Source organism: Ambystoma mexicanum, chromosome 12 (genome assembly GCF_040938575.1).
Source record: "Ambystoma mexicanum isolate Mex_15411 chromosome 12, UKY_AmexF1_1, whole genome shotgun sequence".
In the NCBI taxonomy this organism is placed as follows: domain Eukaryota; kingdom Metazoa; phylum Chordata; class Amphibia; order Caudata; family Ambystomatidae; genus Ambystoma; species Ambystoma mexicanum.
Window position 1 is genome coordinate 1,013,772,835 of NC_090936.1, and position 21,075 is coordinate 1,013,793,909.

The window sequence follows — 21,075 nt, forward strand, 5'->3', positions numbered from 1 at the left end:
CTCCCGAAAGGTCAAGCAGTAAGGGGAGACCAAGGTTGCCAGTGTCGGGATGTCACCCAACTGGTTTTTAGATCCAGGAGCGGCGATCTGTGCCATGACCTGGATGGAAGCCTCACTGACGTGGGCAACGGATTTTGTGGTGTTCCAGGTAGGCTTGTATCTGAATGTAGGCAGCGGGGTGCAGGACTTTCAGATGAAAAGGGACTGTAGTGATAGGTCTGTAGTTGGTGGGAATAGTGGGATCGAGGGAGGCTTTTTTGATGAGCGGGGCGATCCAAGCTTCTTTATGATTGGATGGGAAAGAACTATTGGCAAATGAGGAGTTGATGAATGTGGCGATGATGGGTGTCGGGGCTTTTGTACAGTCCTTGATAAGGGGTGCTGGGCAGGAGTCTCATTGGCAGAGCGACGGCTTCACCTCAGCATTGAGGGTGGACGTTTCTGGTTCTGCAACAGGGGTGAAGCCGAAGGTGGTGACGGTGGAGGCGAAGAAGGGGGCAGGGAGCAACTGGGCACCAGCTTGCATTCTTTCGCAATGATGGATGTTCTCTTGTTTTCGATTTTCACATTTCATGATGTCTGCCTATACGGTCGAAAGCTGCAGTGTGATCTATATATGCCATGAATAACAGAGGTTTATTAGGCATCTGCGCTGTTTTACAGAGGAGCTTCAATGTTAAAATATTATGCACTGTAGAATGTCAGCTTGTAAAGCCTGTTTGGGAACTAGTACGTTTCCTTCTCTGCCCATTTATTTAGGCTTCCCAACAATACAGATGTAAATACCTTACTAATTATATTGTGGAGGGCAATGAGGCGCTAGGAGCTTAGCTCTGTTCTCAGGCCCTTTTTATAAATAGGGATGATATATAGTTATTAGGGTTCAACCAGGAGCACGTTGAACAATTCTCCTTGCTTTTACTCCACGTTGTCCTCCTTTTCTTTTTCTTTTCCCCCTGTTGATTTTGTTTTTCCTTTTTTTGCGAGGGCTCCAGATATTGTAAATCCTAGTTTGCTCCTATGTCACTTTCCTTTGTTCTGATTTTGAATATGTACTGAGAATCTTGGATCTACTGTCTCCATGTTTAAAATCTCCACAGTACCCAGAGAACCATGAACTGTAAAATTCATATTTAAACTTCACGCAACTTTTAGAACACTTTGGCCCAAATCTGCTTGGAAGTCCCCTGTATGTTCTTTTGTGGCACCAGTACCAATGTATGTATTTATTATTTTCATTTATAAAGTGCACTGAACCTGGAAGAATCAAGGTGTTGTTACAGATCCAATTACACACATGCATAGTTATGGTCAGAGCGTAATATCATTGTTAGGGAGATTTAACATGTTGGCGCTTCATCCCCTCTCCTAGTGAGACCCGAGCACTTTTTTCTGAGCTTCTGGACCTTTTTCTTTCAATCTTGAACGAGTGGAGCCTTTTTCCACTTATTCATTCTTGTGGGCTCTGTCCTTTTGGAGCTCTATTCTTTGTATTCACCTGTACTATGGAGTCTGTCTGCTCCATAGCTCTTAAAGGCATCTGTGTTTTTTTTACTTAGCACGCAGCTTCTTATGGGCAGTGTTGCTGGGGACCCCTAGGGTCCGCTTTTAAGATTCTTTTTCTATATCCTTTAGTAACTACAGTTCTTAAGGATAGAGAGATACTTGGCGTCTCTCCCAAAACTCTATAGTCCGAGAGATTGGCACACACCACCTTCAGTGGTGTAATAAAGGGATACCTAGTATCCCTCTTCTCTCTGCTCATGTGACCTTTTAGTTGCCTAGACAATCACCTAGTTAAGGCTGGTGCCAGTGGACGTGTTCTACCAACTATTGCATTTTCTATACCGCAGGCTATGTCCAGAGCCTCAATAGTAGTGCACAATAGGGGCACCCAAGTACTAACTTGGGGCCTCCCTTCTTTTTTTGCCATTGCTAGCGTGGCTGTTCTTTGTTAACCCTCTACCATTCTGGGAGGGGGAGGTCTGTTTGTGTTTTGCCTTTTCTGGGAACCAGTAGATCTCCCCACCTAGGCTCCAGAATGTCTGGACAGGCAGGATGTGGGGGAAGGAGTTAACCACCCCCCTGTCCTTTGTCTGCTAGAGTGCCTGACTACGTCCAGCTCCCATAGGTGGTTGTGCTGTCCTGATTGGACAGCCAAATTCCCCTTTCTGTAAAATGCTGAGAGAGATTGCAGAGGAGTGAGTGCTGGAACTGTATAAAAGTGAAGGCTTCTGGCGTGGTAAAGCAAGTCGACTACCAAGTAACCGAAGAAGATGACCAGAGATGCCTGCAGACCCTTTGCAAGACCGTGAAGTGAACACTGCTGTCCTGACCCCGTTTTCTATACGACAGAGGAGGTCCGAGGAGGACTCCTTCCCTTTGGCTGATGGGAACAACCAGTCCCAAGACGAACTTTGAAATGAGCCATCTCCCGAGGTCCTAGGAGTTTCCAGAGCTGCAGATCCCCAATACTAGGAGACCTGCTGCCCATTTCAAGTGCATAGTCGTGGAAAGGCCAAATCCGTCTACATCTTTGCTGAACACGTACGGACACTCCAGAGATCCATTTCAACTCACCCAGACCCACTCATCAGAGTTTAGGACTGCAGGAAGCGAAGAAGGTTGACCGGGCGATCCTTGTCCTTTGTTGGTGCTACTGAAAAGGCACTAAAACCGCAGTGTGAACCAAGAAGTTGCTGAAACTCATGCTACAGGTCCTCCCTCGAGACTGCTGCTGAGACACCGTCCATTATCCTGTCTTTCATCATCAAGGAATCCGGTGGTCGAGTCCAGAGCTGTCGCATCACAGAGAAGACAACACGAGCACCTTCTTCAAACCAAAGGTACTGTGGGGAAAAAAGGTATTGCTTACCTGATTCAAAGAAGTCGCTCCAGATCGTTGGAGTGCACATTGAGGTGTCCAGGGCAACCCCTTCTTATCTCTGACCCAAGCTGCTGTTTGTGTCCCCTACTCGAGTGTAAGGGAGAATTCTCAGAAATGTGCTAATTCCCTCCAGCTTAGAGACCCCCAGCAACTTTGCTGGATTTTGAGGACTTGATCTTTTTACCTGGACCGAGACCCTTTTTTCCCACTCTCTCATGTATTTTAATGTGATTTCTGAACTTTGTTTCTTTTGGTTATGGAGCCTGACAAACTCCATAGGCATCATCGTTTACATTGTGTCACAGTGCAGTGGCACAGGGAAGTCTTTCAGATTTCCTGATGGTTTAAATACCTTCTCTGGGATAAACTACTGTTTCCCAGAGCAGTCACATGAAATTGACTTTACTTATATTTGTAACTTTCTAGACCCAGCACACACTATCTTAAAATAGGGTGCTGGAGGGGTTACCTAGTATCCCCTTTTTCTAGCTTCTCGTGTAACATTTTTAATGCCACCCTTTCATCACTGAATGGCTGGTGGCAGTGGTTTACGTTTAACTACCGTGGTGTGCATTTACGGCTGCGTTTGCAGCTGCAGTAAAGCACCCAAAGGTGCCATTTTTGTCAAAATGGCCCGGTCTTCTTTTTTTGCCATTTCTTTGTGGAAAGGTCCTTCCTGAGATTCCCTCTACGTGCCCAAAAAAATAAAAAAAAGTCTTCCAAAAGCACATCATTAATTTTTGGTCCCTTAGTTCGCTTTGCCTTTGGTGGGATTCACAAGTGAAGCCCGCCTCTGGCTCCAGGGTGTCTGGGGTGGGCAGGAAGTGAGGGAGGTGCCCGAAACTCCCTGTGCTTAGTCTCCTTTGAGACCCAAATGCACTCTATAGTGATTGGCCGGCTGACGGTCCTGCAAGGACAGCCACCTAGCTAGGCTGGAATGAATGGGAGAGAACTGAATAAAAGGTGAGGCTTTTGGCTTGGAAGGCAGTCAACCACTGGACGAAGGAACCGAAGAAGAATTTGAAGAGGACGCCTGCTGCAACTCCTGGACCGTTGGTTTGCCCGGTGAAGCCCTGCTGCTGTGCTGAAACTCCAAATTCGTATCGACAGAGAAGCCCCTGCAAGGATGACTTCTCCTCTTGACTTGGTGGGACCAATCGACTCCAAAGTAAGCCACGTGGACATTCTCTCGGAGCTGGTTGACTTTCCACAGAGTTGCTGCTGGAAACCGAAACGCCATGGAGAGGAACACCAGATTGTGTTCGATACTTAAGCTGTCCAAGAGCTCCGGGAAGATCCTCCGAACTGCCAGCAAGCAGGACTGACAGAGCCCCCTCAACAGAGCGCGGGACCCCAGAAGAAAGGAACGTCCATCTCGACAGCCAGGAACTGCAGTGTTGCTATTTGCGGTAGGCACAAGGATCTGAAACACTGAACAGCCACTTGTTTGAAGATTGCCGGTTGCGAGCGGTGACCGTCCCATTGCAGTGCAGGAGTCACCAGAAGTCCTCCCTCTTGTCCCCACGACTGAGGCCCAGGAACAGTGAGATCTGCAGAGCTGCTCAGGAACAGAAGTCATCTGGTGCACATTTTCTTTAATACAAAGGTACTGTTAAAGTCTGGGAGAACTTGCCTCTTGCTGTAGGATTGCTTGCATCTTCTACTACTCAAGTTTAACGGCTTGTGGCCCCACATTGATTCTTGTTTTTCTTTGAAGACTTCTAAAACCTTGTGCAAAGACTTTTCTTACTTACTTGCAGAGAAGTAGTTCAGCTCAGATAGAGTTTTGCCCATTGACTTTGGCTTAGCCTGCTCTATTGAATGACTCTTATTGGGGGATCTGAAAGTATTTGCCTGCTTAAGAATATTTGTGGTCTCTTGTATGTTCTAATAACCTTTTCCTTTGACTTACTCCTAAATGATTCTAAATGCAACAGTGATGTATTAATGTCCCCAGCACTCTAGCTACTGAAGTCACCTAAGGGTGTAGGTTGTGTCTGTGGGCCATCCCAAAAAGTACTCTCCACTTAGAGATCTTAAGAATTTTTTTATTTTCTGAAGTATATTTGAGTGTTACTGAAGAAGGCTTACTCTGACTGATAAACTCTTAAACACAAGGTTTCTTGAATAAATAATTAATTTATTTGAATACTTGTCACTGTGTAACTCTCCTACAGCTCACATTGACCCCTCTTGAAATGAGCCTGGCTGCTCAACACGCTACCAAAACTGTGTAGTACAAGCTTATACCAAAGGTTGGGTTTCCTATGACTTGTAGTCGGGGTTGTTGGTGTACCTAAAGGGTACTGCATACAATCGTGCCTAACATCGAGCCTGTTTTTAGGTCTCCTTGTTAGTTGCTAACTTGCTGTTTCAGTAACTTCAGACACTGGAAAAAATCCACTGGAACTCTTCATAATTTGCTGTTTGTCAAGACTTCAAGCCCTTTCCGAACTGCCTCTAGTTAGGGTTGCGTTTTTGGACTTAAAATACTTGCCATCTGAAGAAACCTTGAATTAAGTTCATGTTGCATTAACCACTTATTATCCTCCCTTTATGTGACTTTTCTATATGTGTTTGCAGAGTAAATGCATTACCGTATGACTTGTTGAAAACCGCATGAGTGTGCAATAACCGATAATAGGATAACCTGTCTTTTTCCTTTCGAACGTTGCTACAAATGTTACCACAAACAAACCCACAAGTGAAAGTGCCCTTTGAAGTGTATTATCTAGTATTCTATAGTACATCTCTGAAGTATTTTAAGTAATTCTGGTGTAAATATAATAAATATACATCTTTTATATCCATATAAGTGCTTCTTTCTGTGCCTGTCTAATATTCAGATTACTTACCTACAGCTGACATCTTACTCTTAAAATAAGCCTGACTGCTCTGCCACACTACCCCAAGGTCCTGAGCTAGTACAGACTGATGGGGATCTACAAACCACTGGGATAGCTTATTAACGTCTTACTGTCGGTAGGTTGTTAGGGAGAATTCTCTCTTTAGGCTGAATTTCCTAACCTAGTGAGTCCCCCAGCAGCTTTGCTGGATTTCTGGAGTTTGTTTTTTCCTCCTGCCAAGAGTGAGACTCTTTCCCGCACTCTTGGACATGATTTATGGTATTCCTTTGACTGGTAATGTGTTTTATGGGCTATGGGGTCCTTTACTCCATAGGGTCTCATGTGTTTTTCCTATGTGTGTTACACATCACCCTCCGTGCAGTAACACAGGGGTGTCATAGTGACACCCCACCATAGACTCCATACCCTGGGACTGACTACTGTCTCCCAGGGCATGTAAAGTCACCATTGGCTGTACTAGTCCCAAATTATTAACAGAAACCAGTACAAACCATCATATTGTGGACATACTGGTTGGGGCAATTCGATTGCCCCGGGGTCTGTTAGTTGAGGGGGCACGTCTCCGTCCCCCCTGATCGAGTTTTGGCTGGTGGCAGTGGAAACTACTTTTCATATTCGACCGCGAATATTTTCCTGTGGGATTTTCCCATTGTTTCGAGGTTACTAACTTTAATTATTTAATTCTCATAGCCTCGAACATACCGCCGGTTTATTTAATTAATATTAATTCTCCGGTTGGTATTTCTTGCCAAGACTCGATTCTAAAATGGCGTTTGTGTTCTCTTCTGTGACTCCAACCCAAGTCGAGCCCTTTGTTCCACTTTTTGGCGGGCTTCTCCACAGAAGCCTCCAAAAGTGGTGCCACTCTGTCTGGGTACCACAGGGGGTGTAGGAGGGGGTTTAGGCACCCTGGACCGAGTTACCTTGGTAACTCAGGTCGCACTCTTGTGCGATTGGCCCAGCCGGCTCACCACTTAGCATGTTTGAGTGACAGCTAGGCTGAGTGAATGGGGGTTTTCTGCATAAAAGCAGGGCTTTGGGGACTGGAACTTCAGAAGTCGCCACAGGACCTGAGAATCCGACGAGGGAGAAGCTGAGCCGACCTACCACGACGACACCACCGGTGGAGCCCTGCAGAACCGACTCACCACTTCTCAACGACAGAGAAGATCTCCGGGCTGGAGAGGCTTCTTCCCCTGACTGGTGGGCACAACCAGTTTACCTTTCTTTCTTTGCACCCCAGCCCGGTTTGTGGTCGAACTACCCGTGCCAAGCACCCCGGCAGCCGGATAGCCACTAACCACTGAACCCCAAATCACCGGACCGCTCCTTGTACCTGAGAAACTCCGCGGCTGGTTTCTTCCCTGGCAGTGCAACGGACTCCTGTCTTCCTCCACGAGGAGATCCTCTCTTCCCCCGGACAAAGCACCGACTTGCATCTGCTGCCAGGAACAACTGGACCCGCTGGAGCGTTCTCACCACTTTAAGGTACCGTGTCCGCCAGGCCCCCCTTTCTAAAGATTGCTACATGGTAATAATAAACCCTTAACCTTCTGGACTGGGCTGGCCGCCTTGACCCTCTAACTGGTCCCTTTCTTTGGTCCAACTCCTTTTTGAACCTTTACAAGACTTTTGTGCACTGCAACCGTGTGACCCTGGACGCATTTCGTTTGGATCCTCTGAAAGTGGATCTGGCCTCTTGAACTCTAACTTCACGGTTTTACTTTGCCTTCCTCTCTTGTTATGTTCTGAGAAAAGTGTTGGGGTCTGTTTCAACTTGTTCTCTGCTCTTCTCTCCCTTTTTAAAACAAACTATTAGAGTGCCATCTACGTTAAGCGCTCACCGCTGTCTGAAAATAAGTGGGGCTTTACTTAAGACTTGTCTAATTATTCTTTTAAGGGAGTGTATATCTTTTAGTGACCGTGTTTTTGAATTGCTTACTATTAGTGCCTGTGGGTTTTTCTAGATGTGGTTTTAAAATAAATAATTATCTCTTTTACACCAAGCCCTGGTCAGTGGTTACTTGTTCTACTGTGTTCTCTTGAGCTTTTGTGAATACTCTGTATACTGCCTAACTCTTCTTGAGGGAAGTCTGACTGCTCAGCCACAGCTACCAAGTGAATCTGTGTGATACACTGCTACCAAGTGGGTTTACTGCCGAACACCCGTAGTCCTAAATCTTTTGCAGTGGTCCCAGAGGGAACTGCACAGGTTTCTGCCTAACCTAGGTCTTTAGGAAAACTCCCTGAACAATCATCAATACCAATTGTTTTATAGATAGGTGCAATTTCCCTCTGCTATGTCTTTAATCTAGTGCATTTTCCCACTGCTGGTTTTTACATCTAAGTACGTTTCCCACCACTGCGAGTCTTGTATCCAGGTGCATCTTTCCCAACTCCAGACACCATGCCTCACACTGCCCAGATCAGAGCAGAAGGCTGGCGCTCTGGAAACCCCACTAATGGCCTACCCAGGCAATCTCTTCCTCAACTAACCCGCCCCCTTACCTACATGCAGCCCCTGCCACCCCCTTCGCCACACCCAGTTAAACGCTCCACTAGCCCCCGAAACCAACCATCACTCCTCCCAAATCAGAGCTGCATGCGGGCGAGCTAGAGTTGAAAGCATCGACCCTCTCCAGTATCCCCATCTTTCCTACCAATTTCCCTCTGCTCCCTTTTCCCACATCTCCCTCACCCGCCCACGCCCCCTCCAACTCACACTTCCCATCGCTAAGTGCAGCAAGGGCCGCCCTGGCCAACATACCAATCTCAACAGCCCACACCATCCCGCTCTCACCCACCCCCCTGGGCTGTGCGAATGACACAAAAGGACTATGGTCTCAGCTGCCTCAGGACCCCCAGCCCTCTCTTCTCCTTTGCTCCATCCTTGATGCCAATCCTTGCCCCCTCTCTACTCCCAAATCTCCCTACCTGTCCCCAGCCCTGTCCTAGCTCGATTTCCCTCTCCCCCCAAATCCCCAAACCCCATTTGCCGTCCTACCCCTCCCATGCCGTCCTTCTGAACACCCCACCCTTTCCCCTGCTTCCTCTCCACTCCCCCTTGTCCTACAACAGCAGCCCTGAAATCTTAGCCCAGCCATGCCTTCCAGCTCCCCATTCTTCCCCAAAAACGCACACAAACAGACCCCTGATTTTAACGGTAATACACCCTCCCCCCCTCTCCCATTCCCCCACTGAAATCGAACCTGCTTTCTTGCATACTCATCAATGCCAGGTCAGTCTCTTAACACCTCTGACTTTATCTCAGACGAAAACCTGGAAATCCTCTTCATCGCTGAGACCTGGATTGCAGATGACTGTGAAACTATTGCACACAAGACCCTCCGCCCCCCCCCCAGGTACAACCTGGATCTTCAGAACAGACCCCCGAAGAGGGAGGAGGGCTAGCCATCCTACACAAACACCAGATTCTAGCCCTTCTTAAGGACACCTTAGCCTGCGGCACTGATTGTGAATCACTGCTTGTAAAATTCTCTCCCCCCTGCTATCTCACACAGCTTTCTACTCCTATACAGACCACCTGGCTACAACAGGAACATTGCAGGCTCTCTTAGTGATGCACTATTGACTACCTGCAATCAGCATCCTTCACTGACCATACTAGGAAACTTCAACATCTGGTTTGACACCCCCAAACCCTATGACCCGCTCTTTTTCGGATAACCTGGAAGCTCTCAACCTGACACAACTAATATCCATCCCCACCCATACCGCAGGCCACACCCTTGATGAGTTATTCAGCACCACAACCCTTATACCCACCTTCCGCACCATAATCTGGACAAATCACTCCGCAATCTTCTCCCTCCTGACCTCATCTCCCACCCCTCCTCTCTCCCCATCTTGCCATCGCCATCCACTCCCTCCCACAACCCTCTCTGCTGTAAAGTCCCCATTAACTCTGATCTAGACAATTCCCTCTTCAAATCACTCCCAGCACTCCAGAAAGGCCCTCCCCCATTGAACTCTTCCATCACTGGCTCTCAAGCGCCCCCATCCCCCTCACTCCAACAAAACGTACCTCTCTGAGACTGGGCCCTACCCCCAAATGGTACACAACCCGCCTCAAAACTCTCAAGCACCGACTGGAGCGGACTTGGAGATCCAACCCCACTCAAACCAAATCCTTTCTTGCAAGACTGACAAGGTCCTACTGATCAGAAGTTAGGAAAGCCAAAAAAGAAGTATATGGAAAATGATTCCAGAACTACTGTACCCCAAGCAAGGAACTGCACATAATCATCTCCGAGTTCAAGTTGCCAGGTGGCTCAACCGCCCCACCCCCCAAACTCCCAATCTCTGTGACGTCCTGTTCAAACACTTTCACAACATTGCTATTGATGGGCACCATGCCATCCTTTCTAAAATGGCAATGATGCCCCTACTCCTCCCCACCCTACACCCAGCCCAGACCCACCTCCCTCCCTGTGCCGGCCTTCTTCCTCTCTCACATCCAGTTTCCCTATAGAGCATTTGCGTGAGTTGCTGATTGTCACTGTTCATTTTGATGTACTTTAGCGGTCTCAGATTGTGCACGTTGTTTTAATGTGCTATGGGAGTGTATTGTGCTTGGTCCTCTGGGTGGAAAGGAGTGCATGATAGACCTGTGGTTCATTCTAAGAGAATCAATTTAATCTCCTACTTAAGTGCCTTTGCGGCTTTCTAGGACTCTTAGTAAATTAAATGCTGCTGCTCCTCACCCATGTTGTTTGTTTATAGATGGGAAGATGCGTGGCTTTGCCTTCGTTCAATTCAAGAACATGCTGGAGGCAGGAAAAGCTGTCAAGGGGATGAACATGAAGGAGATTAAAGGTGACTTGACCTACAGTCTGCTGTGCTGTTGGTCATTAGCATGTTACCAAATGTTCTGCATGTTGTATTAAGTTATGCTGTGAAGTTGGGCGCACATGCTCTTTAATTCCATAACAATCATTGAATCTCAGTTCATTTTACAGCTTATCTCTATAACTTGGAGGAAGACCTGTGTATGTATTTGTTGTAATGTTTTATTGAGGGAGGACATGGTGTTTTTTCAGAAATATTAATGTTATCAGAAACTGCCAGACCTGCAACACTTAGACATTTGCTTACTTCTTGTATTAAATTGAAATGTCGCTCCAGACATTTTAGAAATGTTATGAAATATGGGACCCTTCTCGACTGTGATATATTTTGCTGGAGCTGCCTAAGTGGCACCCCCGTTTCGCTCGCGGGGTGGCCACATTTTCAAATAGTTTGTGTATGTAAAAGGGCAACTAAGGATATAGACTGTTTTCATTTTTTTCTTGGGATGTTTATTTTTTGGAATATATGTGACCAATGAAGGAATTCTAATGTGTTTATGTATTTTGTTAAGGTTGAATTTATTTTTAACCAATATACAAAAGAAGGTATGACAGTATAGTTGCAGGCGTGGTAAGGAAGGATGGTATCCAGGAGATTGGCGGGGGATAGAATGTGAAAAGACAGTGTGGGGAATTTAAGGGCCATCTTGAATGCCTGGGTGTTAGTAGTGGTTTTGGTTTCAGGAGGTAGGGAGTTCGTGTCATGGGGTGAGTATGGCATTTATAACACGCCCATTCACAAGTGTTTCATTGCAAGACGAGGCAAGGGAGGGGGACAAAGGGAAGACACACAGATCTTACTAGGCCAAGTGACATTGAGATCGCGCAAGTGCAGCGGAGAGGTGTGGGCAAAAGTGCAAGGGGAAAGAGGAGGGATCAGTGCAGTACATAGGTTCAAGCAATAACAAGAAGTGCAGCTAACGGGTGGCAAGTTCAAGGGTAAGTACAGACAGCAGGTGTCCAAACTGCATTTAGGCTGACTGTAAGGTTACAGATACAGACCCAAGTGCAAGTGTTGCTGGGGGGGGGGGTGGGAGGCAGTGCAGGTGTGCAACTGAGTATGAAGGGTACCTGGGCCTAAGGTCAGAGGGTAGCCAGGTGACCAGTGCAGGTTCAGCCAGAAATTCAGCAGGGGAGAGGAAGAGAGAAGGTAGAAGAAAACATGAAAGTCTTGAGGTGCTTCCGGAACCAGAGATGGTTCTCCTCAAGTTTCAGAGAGGCTATTCCAGAGGGAGGCCCCAGCCGAAGAAAGAGATCTACCACCAACCTGTTGCTTGGAGAAGCGACTGACCCTGAGGGAGTTGGAGACGGAGGAGCGAAGAGCTTGAGTAGGAAGGCATTTATGAAGAGAGAGTTGGAGGTATTGAGGCCCCAGGCCTTGTGGACAATGCAGATGGTCTTTAACTTAATCCTCACAGCCACTGGGAGCCAGTGCAGAGATTTCAGTGCTGGAGAGATACGATCCCTCTGCTTGAGGCCAAGGACAAGTCTTGCAGTCCTTTTCTGGATGAGTTGCAGAGGGCAGAGAGTAGAAACGGGCAGATTTAGAAAGAGGCTGTTGCAGTAGTCCAGCCGGGAGAGAACCAGAGCTCTGGAGACAGTGAGCTTCCGGGGGAATGAGAGGAAAGAAAGAATACCTCTGAGGAGGTGCAGTTGGAAGTGTGACTTCTTAGAGACGTCAGCGATGTGAGGAGAAATGGGGAGTGTGGTGTTGAAGATGACCCTGAGGTTCTTAGCCTCACAGGTGGGAGCAGGAAGGCACACCACACCACCACAGTCCGAGATGAGATGAGAGAAGGAGGAGGAGTGGTGGCGGAAGGGAGCCTGAAAACGAGCTGTGTCTCATCCGCATAGCACTGAAAGTTGGGGCAGAGAGCGGCAGTGTGGTGGGCAATTGGTGCCATGTATTGGTTGAACAGCCAGGGAGAGAGGTTATACCCCTGGGGAACACCACAGGTAGAGCGTGATATAGAGGACAGGAATGACCCAAGTTGGACCTGGCAGGGTCGATCTGAGAGGAAAGCGGTCAGCCAGGCAAGGGCCTGATCGGTGATACCAAGGTGATCACGGAGCCGGTTGAGCAGGATGGCATGGTGACTGTGTCAAAGGCAGAAGAGAGATAGAGTAAGTTGAGGATAGAGGGGAGATTAGAATCGAGGTTGGAGAGCAGATCTTCATGGATGTTAAGGAGAGCAGTTTCCGTGCTTCTGGCTGCTCTGAAGCCAGACTGATGGTCTTGGAGACCAGCAACAGATTCAGTATGAAGATTAAGCTGGGAGATGGACAGCTTTTCCAGGAGTTTTCCCAGGAAAGGAGTGATGGAGATCGGGCGGGCGATAGTTAGCTGGGCAAGAGGGGTCGGCTGAGGGTTTCTTGAGAAGAGGATGCACGAGAGTGCTTCAGAGGGGCAAGGTAAGGCTCCAGTGGCAAAGGAGTGGTTGCAGAAGGGCGCCAGGGCAGGAGCAAGGGTGTCAATGTGGTCCTTGATGGTTTTGGAAGAACAGGGGAGAACCTGTTTTGACGAGACTTTCATGGATCACACTTGTCTAGAAATGTCTTCTGGGGAGAACAGAGGAAAGGCAGAGGAGGAAGGAGGAGAGGTGGCCACAGGGGGGCCAGAGGTAGAGGAGAGAGTAGAGGGAGGAGGAGGAGAGGACGAGAGAGTGCATAGGATGTCCTGAGTTTCAGAGATGAAATGAGAAGCCGGGACCAGAGAGGTAGAGACTGCAGCAGGATTGGCCAACTCCTTGCAGATTTGAAAGAGTTTGTCTGAGTTGTTGGATGCCGCAGAGATGCAGTCTTTGATGTGGGCTCTCCTCTTGGTGCGGACAGAGAGCCGGTATTGCCTTTGGAGCAGGCGGCAGTCCAGTTTGTCAGAGGATGCACAAGAAGCAAGCCATTTCCTCTCAGCCACCCTGCACTTGCGTTTAAGGGTGACTAGGTCTGAGTCGTACCACGAGTTGCACTTGGCTTTGGGCTTCAAGCAAATCCTCTTGATAGGGGCAAGAACATCAAGCGTATTGGATGCATGGGAAGGATGCTCTGGGTGGGAGATGATGGTAGGATGAGCAGGGTGCTGGAATGGAGAATGCAAGGTGGGAGTGATGGAACATAGAAATAGTCCAGGTAAGTGGGGGGCTGGGGGTGGAGGGGGACGGCACCATGAATAGTTTTTAAAGACTAGTAGTAGAAATGTGTAGAGGTACCAGTTGTTCAGGAAGAGCCACTAAGTTTGTCATGTTGTCAAGAGGTGGTTGAAGAACTGAGAAGGCTACAAAGGTTTGCCAAGATGGATTTTCAGAATCTGCGTTGTGGACAGATTCTCAGACGCCACCCATGTCTGAACAGGGGCAAACACACATGTCTAGCCAAATTCTACTCGAGTAGTGTGACTTAACAGCACGGCATAGACTTTAGGAGGGTATGAGAGTGGTGAAGGGTTCAGTTAGGCACACACAGAGCACTTTTTAGGCCTTAGACAAACATTTGGCTATGAAAAACCACAGGCAAGTTACACATGAAAACATGAATTACTGTCACATTGGTGTGCTCTGCAAAGAGCATTTCACTTTCAGAATACAGTTGGAAGCAGTTTTCAGAAAGCTATAATAGTAGATCTAGGAACGCAAGTGAATGAGAAACAGAACTAGTTAAGTAATCAATAATACCAGTTTTTAAATAGCACTAGCTCCCCCTATGGCATCAAAACGCTGTAATAGTTTGTCATTATCCACAATGTGGTACTCAGTTTTTTGACCTCAGAAGGATGAAAGGCTGAGTTGTCTGCGCTGCGATCCGAACCTGTGTCAGCAGGCTACGCACAGATGCCAGAAATGAGCACACAGCTCGCTGTGCTATCTGACTGGCAATAGTTGGAGAACTAATGGCCAAAAAATACAGGAATTAGAAACACCATACAAAACCTTAGAAATGAGGTACCATTCTTAATGTCCATCCTGAGCTAGGTAGAAAAAAACGGGTCCAAGCCCGCAAAGTCGCAGGCCCCAATATGTCTTTTTCAGGAGGCTAGGAGTCTTTTAGAAAGTTGAACCAAGTGTTGCATTGAGCCAACAGGTAGTTTGTAAGTGTTCCAAAGTACAAAAAGAACACGAGGGAAGCTCTTAGAAGACTCTCTCCCAATCCAACCACCTTTAACCACCTGCTAGAACACCACCGCTCAAGGCTGGGCCAGGAATTTACACCCAAATAACCCTATAGAGATGGGGGGGGGGGAATTGGTGTGTTTACTCACGCCCTGTACTCCGATGCACTCAGGGACCACCCTAGGAGTTCCTGAATTCCCTGGGCCTTCTGGGTTTGTACTATTGGTGTTGTTAAATGAAGTCCAGGGGCAAAGGGTGCAGAGGTCACTTCAAGGGTTGGGCTATTGGGTCTGGCTAGATTTCTGTTCTTTGCGCTGACTGGTCGGTATTGAGCCCTGGACACCTCAACTACTGGACCACCACTCTGGCAGCGACCTTGGGAGGCTCCCAGAATTCAATTGCAGGCCAGCAGCAATGGACACTTGGAATAAATGTAGGAAAGTGACCCTGGTGGCGGAATCAACATCCGTGGTGCCTGAAAGTCTAGGTATGTGGCATGAGTGAAACTCACAGTGGTGCCTTATTGGACTGCTGCTGGCAGTTTGAATGGTGCAGATCCTTACAAATGGTGGGCTTTGACTTGCTTCACCCAGGATTTCCGTTAAGAAGAAGACTCCTGCAGCCATTTCTTCAGATCAGCATTGGAGCCAAGTAGCCTGTGTAGATGAGTAGCTGACTGAATATAATTCTCCCAAAGAGTCCTGCCATCCCTTCCTGCGGTTGGCCCGGTGAATCCCTGCTGGACTACCTGATCTGCAAAGTCTGTGAGCGGTGCTTCAACCCTGCGACTGGTGAGACTAACCATTCTCGATGTGTTCTCGAGTATCCAGCTGTCCTGCGTCTCCGGAAGTGTCCCTGGACCAACCAGTGGACTGACCAGCTCTCCAGTGGGCTACCTGTTTGAACCCTTGCCATTCTGCGTTTTCCGCCGGAAAATTGGCTCTCTCTAGCTTTTGGTGTATGTCGTCTTCCTGACGAATTTCAGCCTTAAAGTTTGAAGGGATCCTTCTCTGGAAGATGTTCTTCAACTGGTAAAGTGTCCTGAAAAGATCTGCAGCGGTGCGTTGTGCATTTGTTCTTCACAAAGGGTTGTACTCTGTTCCTGGGACTGACCGGAAGAATCCTTGCACCTGCAGCTCCTGGGCACCTCTCACTGAACCAATAGCAGGAAAACCTACCTCCAGCCAACCCTTTGCCCCTCCCACCCATATCCGGTTAGACCCATTTAGTCATCTTGGAAAATTGGAGTTGGGGGAAATGGGGGCAGGGGGGTTGTAAGTAATCGCAATGCATTATTCTCCCTCTGTTCTCCTTAGAATAAACCTTAGAATGAACTTTTGTTATTCCATTTCATTGCTTTTTGAACGTAGCGCCTAAACGTACCTGAAAGATAGGAACATAATTTGACTTGCCAGTAACTTTGTTGAACATCTCTCTGGAACATTTCACCAACACAAGAACTCTTCCTACACCAGACCCATTTCCTAAGAAGAAGCTTTGTGACTTTTGGGCACAAGGTTCCACTCGTAGGGACTGGATTTATAAAGTTAGGGTATACTTCCTGTGACTTGGTTCTTTCCTACTGCATCACTACCTACTTTCTTTTTGTTGAATAAGTTATTGAATGCATTCCAAAGAACCTAAAGGTGACTGCATATATGTTTTATAATTGAGTGTTGTCTAATATTTTCACCTGCTTATTTCATTTCCTAGTGTGTTATCATATTTTTGTACTTGCTTGTCTAAATTGAATTATATTTTTCACTTTGTGGCCTCATTGTGAACCCCACTCGCACTCTCCTGGGAATAGCCTTGATCACTGTCCACGCTTAGCTTGATTGGGTTTGGCTGACCTCTCAGAATTACCCTGTTCACTATAACTAGAGTGGCTTCTTTATCTGTCCAACAGGTCAGATTCTAGAAATACTTCTCAACATCTGGGTGTAAGTTCCTTTCTCCACATCTTCATATTCATTAACATGTTGGTCTTTCTGATGCTGAAAATGCAACCACTCACTCTCTGCCGTCACTGTGGTATTTCATAGTGTATATACTTACATTACCCTTGCCAGTATAGTGTTTACAATGGTAAATTACTAGTCCTGCTAAAAAAAAAATATAAATAACTGTTCAACATATCATGGCTGTGGCAATAGGCTTATCCTTGTTACCAAACACATACCACCCAAGGATTGTACAGCGTGGCATTCCGATGAGGGACCTGAAAAGCTGATTTTTCCTCATTAAACAAGATAGCTAAATCGGTTTTCTCAGATCAGTGATTCTCTTGACCGGAGGTAAAAGATTTTCAATTTTTTAATGTATTTATTTCTATAGCGCCGAAGCTCGCAGGCATCGGGCGCATTACATAAAGACAAGGACAACATGAAAGTGGGGGGAAAGCCGATCAGGATTACTGGTCTTGGGTAGATTACATTAAATGGTCTTTAGTAATTATACAGGTCCTTTATTGAACAGCAGTGTCTTCAGTTTCTTCCTAAAGGATTGGTAGTTAGATTCTAGCCTTAAGCTGTTTGGGAGTTCATTCCACTTTGTCGCTTTGGTAGGGAAGGCTCGCCGAAGTCCTTTGGCTTTTTTAGAGTGAGTTAATTTCACAAACTCTGCGCCTTGGAGCTTAAGGTGAGGCAAGGTTTGAATGTGGTTATTTGGATTTTTAGGTAGACCGGGGCGGATCCAAATATACAGTGATCGATGATGGTAATTGATTTAAAGGTAATGCAGTCTTCCAGGGTCTAACCAATGAAGGGAATTTCTGTCCTCTGTGATATGTTCCTACCTTTTTTTGCTGGTAATTAGCCTCACTGCTTTGTTTTGTATTATCTGACATTGTTTGATGCATTGTTTGTTAGCCCCCATCAGCAGTGCATTCCTGTAGTGTAGTCTAGATAAGATTGTGGCTCTGGCGATGATGGTGCTGTTTTGTTTACTCAATACAGGTCTGATGCGACCGAGCAGCCTTTGGTGATATCGGCAGTTGTTTATCAGATCTGTTACGTGGGCATCCGCTCCCAGTTTGATATCGGCAGTTGTTTTTCAGATCTGTTACGTGGGCATCCGCTCCCAGGTAGACACCTAATGTCTTGACCTTGTCGGAGACCCGTACATTTGTGTCTTTGATCTTGGTGTAATATGTGTCTAGTTTAGCTCTTGCCTGGGGTGATCCAAAGATCATGAGTTCAGTCTTACTTCCATTGAGGCAAAGCCAGTTTGTCGACATCATCCAGGCTTCGATGGATCTGTAAATGCTAGCAAGTTTATTATTGTCAGTGGTATGACAGCCGGTCAGTTCAATGACTAGTTGTGTATCGTCGGCGAAATTTGTAAAGGAGATACCCAAGTTGGTTAATAGGGTACATAGACACCGCAGATAAAGATTAAACAGAAGGGGCGATAGGCTGGCCCCCTGCAGTACGCCACAATTTATAAATTGGGGTATGGAGAAATGATCACCCCAGTGGATCTTAGAGCTCTGATCTTTAAGGAAGGATGTTACCCAGTCTATGGCTCCTCGAGAACAATTACCTGATTTGTCTAGCGCCTCGTGGAGTATTTGATGATCGAGCAAATCAAATGCTGCTGAGAGGTCTAATAAAATCTGCATCCCAGCTTTTCCCCCTCATCCAGCATACTAAGCATTTTGGTCTGAAGGTCGAGCAGGGCCGTCTCTGTACCATGTGCTCCTCTAAAGCCTGATTGTGGGGTGTATAGGAAGCGGTTTGTGTCGAAATAGTCTTGGAGTTGGATAGTAGCAGCTTTGTCCAAGATTTTTAGGAGAAAGTTAGTTTGTTTTTGGTCGGAGATTGGAAGGGTCATGTTGATCCAGTTTTTTTGACTATAGGTGTACCAGTAACTGTTTTAATTGCTGAAGGGACCTTGTTGTCTCTAAATGAGGTATTCACCATTCTACGAAGATAAGGGGCAAAAATTACGGCGTTGTCCAGTAAAAGCTTGGGAGGCAATATGTCTTCAGAGCAGGCCGTGCATCTGATGGTAGAAAGTATTGAGTTCATGTCGTCTAGGGAGATGGGGGAGAAATTGAATTCTTTCCTCTCTTGTGGGGTTTGCTCTTGGTTATCCGGGAGTTGGTGAGGTTGGGCGTTCTACCTTACAGGATTTAAGGACTTCACAAGCTGGGGTTTGGGATTCTACCAATTTTAGAATCTGGAACAATTTTCCAGTCGAGCTGGAAGCAGCAGTGATCTGTTTGTTGTGATGGTTTTTCTTTCCTTCTGTCAGTTTTTCTCTATATAGTCTGTCCAGTTCTTCCCATTTCTCTTTGTGGGATTGTTTTGCCATTTTCTCTCCCATTTCCTCTTTTCCTTTTTTTGAGTGAACAGGTTTCAGCATTAAACCAATTCTGATGATTAGGGTTGAGTCTGACCTGCTTACTTTTGATGGGAGTGTGTTAGTCAATAAGCTTTTGGAATTGGTTAATAAATGTTGCCACGATTTTGTCGCACAAGTCCTCGTCTACTGTCGTGTTCATGATGTTTTCAATGCCTTGTGCTAGGATAAGGGGTGTGATCTTTTTAAAGTTCCTTCCCCAAACTTTGTTAGGTACATTGTTTGTGTTCCTGACATTCTCTTTGGGTGTCGATGTCAGTTTGTTTTTATGGTGATCAGACCATATGCATGTATTTGTTCGTAGTATAGTAGTTTTCACATTATTGGAAATTATCCAATCAAGTTGGTTTCCCTTATTCGATGTGGGTTCCGAGTTATTCACGAGAAAGTCAATTGATTTTAGATCTTTCTCAAGAGATATGGCTTCTTTGTCTTTGATGTTCCCTCTCCATCTATTTAAGTCGCCTAGGAGTACTGTCCCTGTATTGGGCCCTTTTAGTTTATTTAGCAGCTGTGTCAGTTCATCATTGAATTCATAGGCCAGTGATTGGGGGGGGGGGGTCTGTAGATTGCGATGATGTTAATGTAACTATTTTTAGTTGTGGTCAATTTGAGAAGAAGAGATTCACATCCATTGCAATGACTAGGTTAAGGTCTTGCTTGGCTATTATAGCTACTCCGCCACCCTTTCCTATTTTTCTGTTTTTATAGTGGATGGTGTATTCTTGGGGAACCGCAGTGTTGATGGTAGGGCCGATGGGTTCCTGCAGCCAAGTCTCATATGTCTAGATCGTCCTGTGTGATGTAATCATGGATGCTTTTGGCGTGTTTATTCATGGATCTGGTGTTCAGAAGGCCTATTTCTAACTCAAGAGGCTTTGCTAACTGTTGTGGAGGGAGTTCTGGTGGTGGGATTTTCTGTGTGTCTGGATCTAAGACCAGTGGGACTGTTATGGTTGTCTCGGTTTTTGGTTCATTTCCATTTATGAGACGACGTAGGGGCGGGGTTTTGTCTTGGCCTGGAGGTTGTGTGAGTTTGTGATGGTTCCGGAGTAGTTTTGGGGGATGAGATTTACAATGGATGGGTCAGGTATCTGTTTCTTGGTGTCTAAGAAGTGCTGCACCGTGTTCAGGTGGTGCAATTGTTCCGACTGCGTCAATAGTTGCAGAATTCTTAGGTAGCCCATACCTATTACAGGATTGCATGGGATGGGTGAAAAGAGCAGAATGTCTCAACAAGAGCGTCGTTGGACAGCGTGGGCTGGCGTAAAGTGGCCGGATATCTGTGGGGCAGATCCCTCTTGCCGTGTTTGGCGCTATGTCTGTGTTATTTCGGGCCAATAAGGTTTTCCTTGACTCTATGCTGTTTTCAGTGGCGCTGAAGGTGTTGTTTCCAGTTTCACCCTGCTGTCGCGCTTCTATTATAGTTTGTGCTCCCTTTTTTTGCTGTGGTCTATGGAGCCCGCCCTTCTTGTTGTTCTTTGGACTAAAGGGGGGGCTTTGTCTGGTTTTAGTGCTGTTTCTGGGGCTGGACGTCTCTTTATTTCAGGTCTCACTATTATTAATTTGGGTGGGGTGCTGCTGTTAGCGTGCCTCTTGTTGCGGCTGTTTCATATTTATTTTTATTTTATTATTATATATATATATGTATATTTTTTGTATAAACTGTCCACGTTTGGATTGTCATTGATAAGACTTCTTAGCTTTCTTGTGACCCTGGAGCTTCTTTTCACTGTGTGGTTCACGCTCTGTGCTTCACGTAGCTTTCAAGCTGGGAATGTATTGGGGGTGTTTTGTGGGGGCACTGTGGGACTTTTGTAGAGCAGATGCTCTTGCTGCAGTCGCTCTACATTTCTGTGCAATACGTCTTCATTATGTAGTCATGCTCATGGAGCTAGCATCCCCTCGAGTTGTTGCAGGACACTGCATACACCTACTTCCCTGTGTCCCCCTGATGCAGGCTGAAATCTCTTTATTTTTGTTTG

The 21,075-nt window shown here is 46.5% G+C and overlaps 1 protein-coding gene across 1 annotated transcript in view; it reads left to right on the forward strand.

The window, feature by feature from the left end:
• RBM28 (RNA binding motif protein 28) overlaps positions 1-21,075 on the forward strand; it is a 728,250-nt gene that overhangs the window by 108,873 nt on the left and 598,302 nt on the right. Inside the window, exon 5 of the mRNA XM_069629558.1 lies at positions 10,498-10,590. Within this exon, the coding sequence (XP_069485659.1) occupies positions 10,498-10,590 (93 nt within the window). The remainder of the gene's footprint in view (positions 1-10,497; positions 10,591-21,075) is intronic.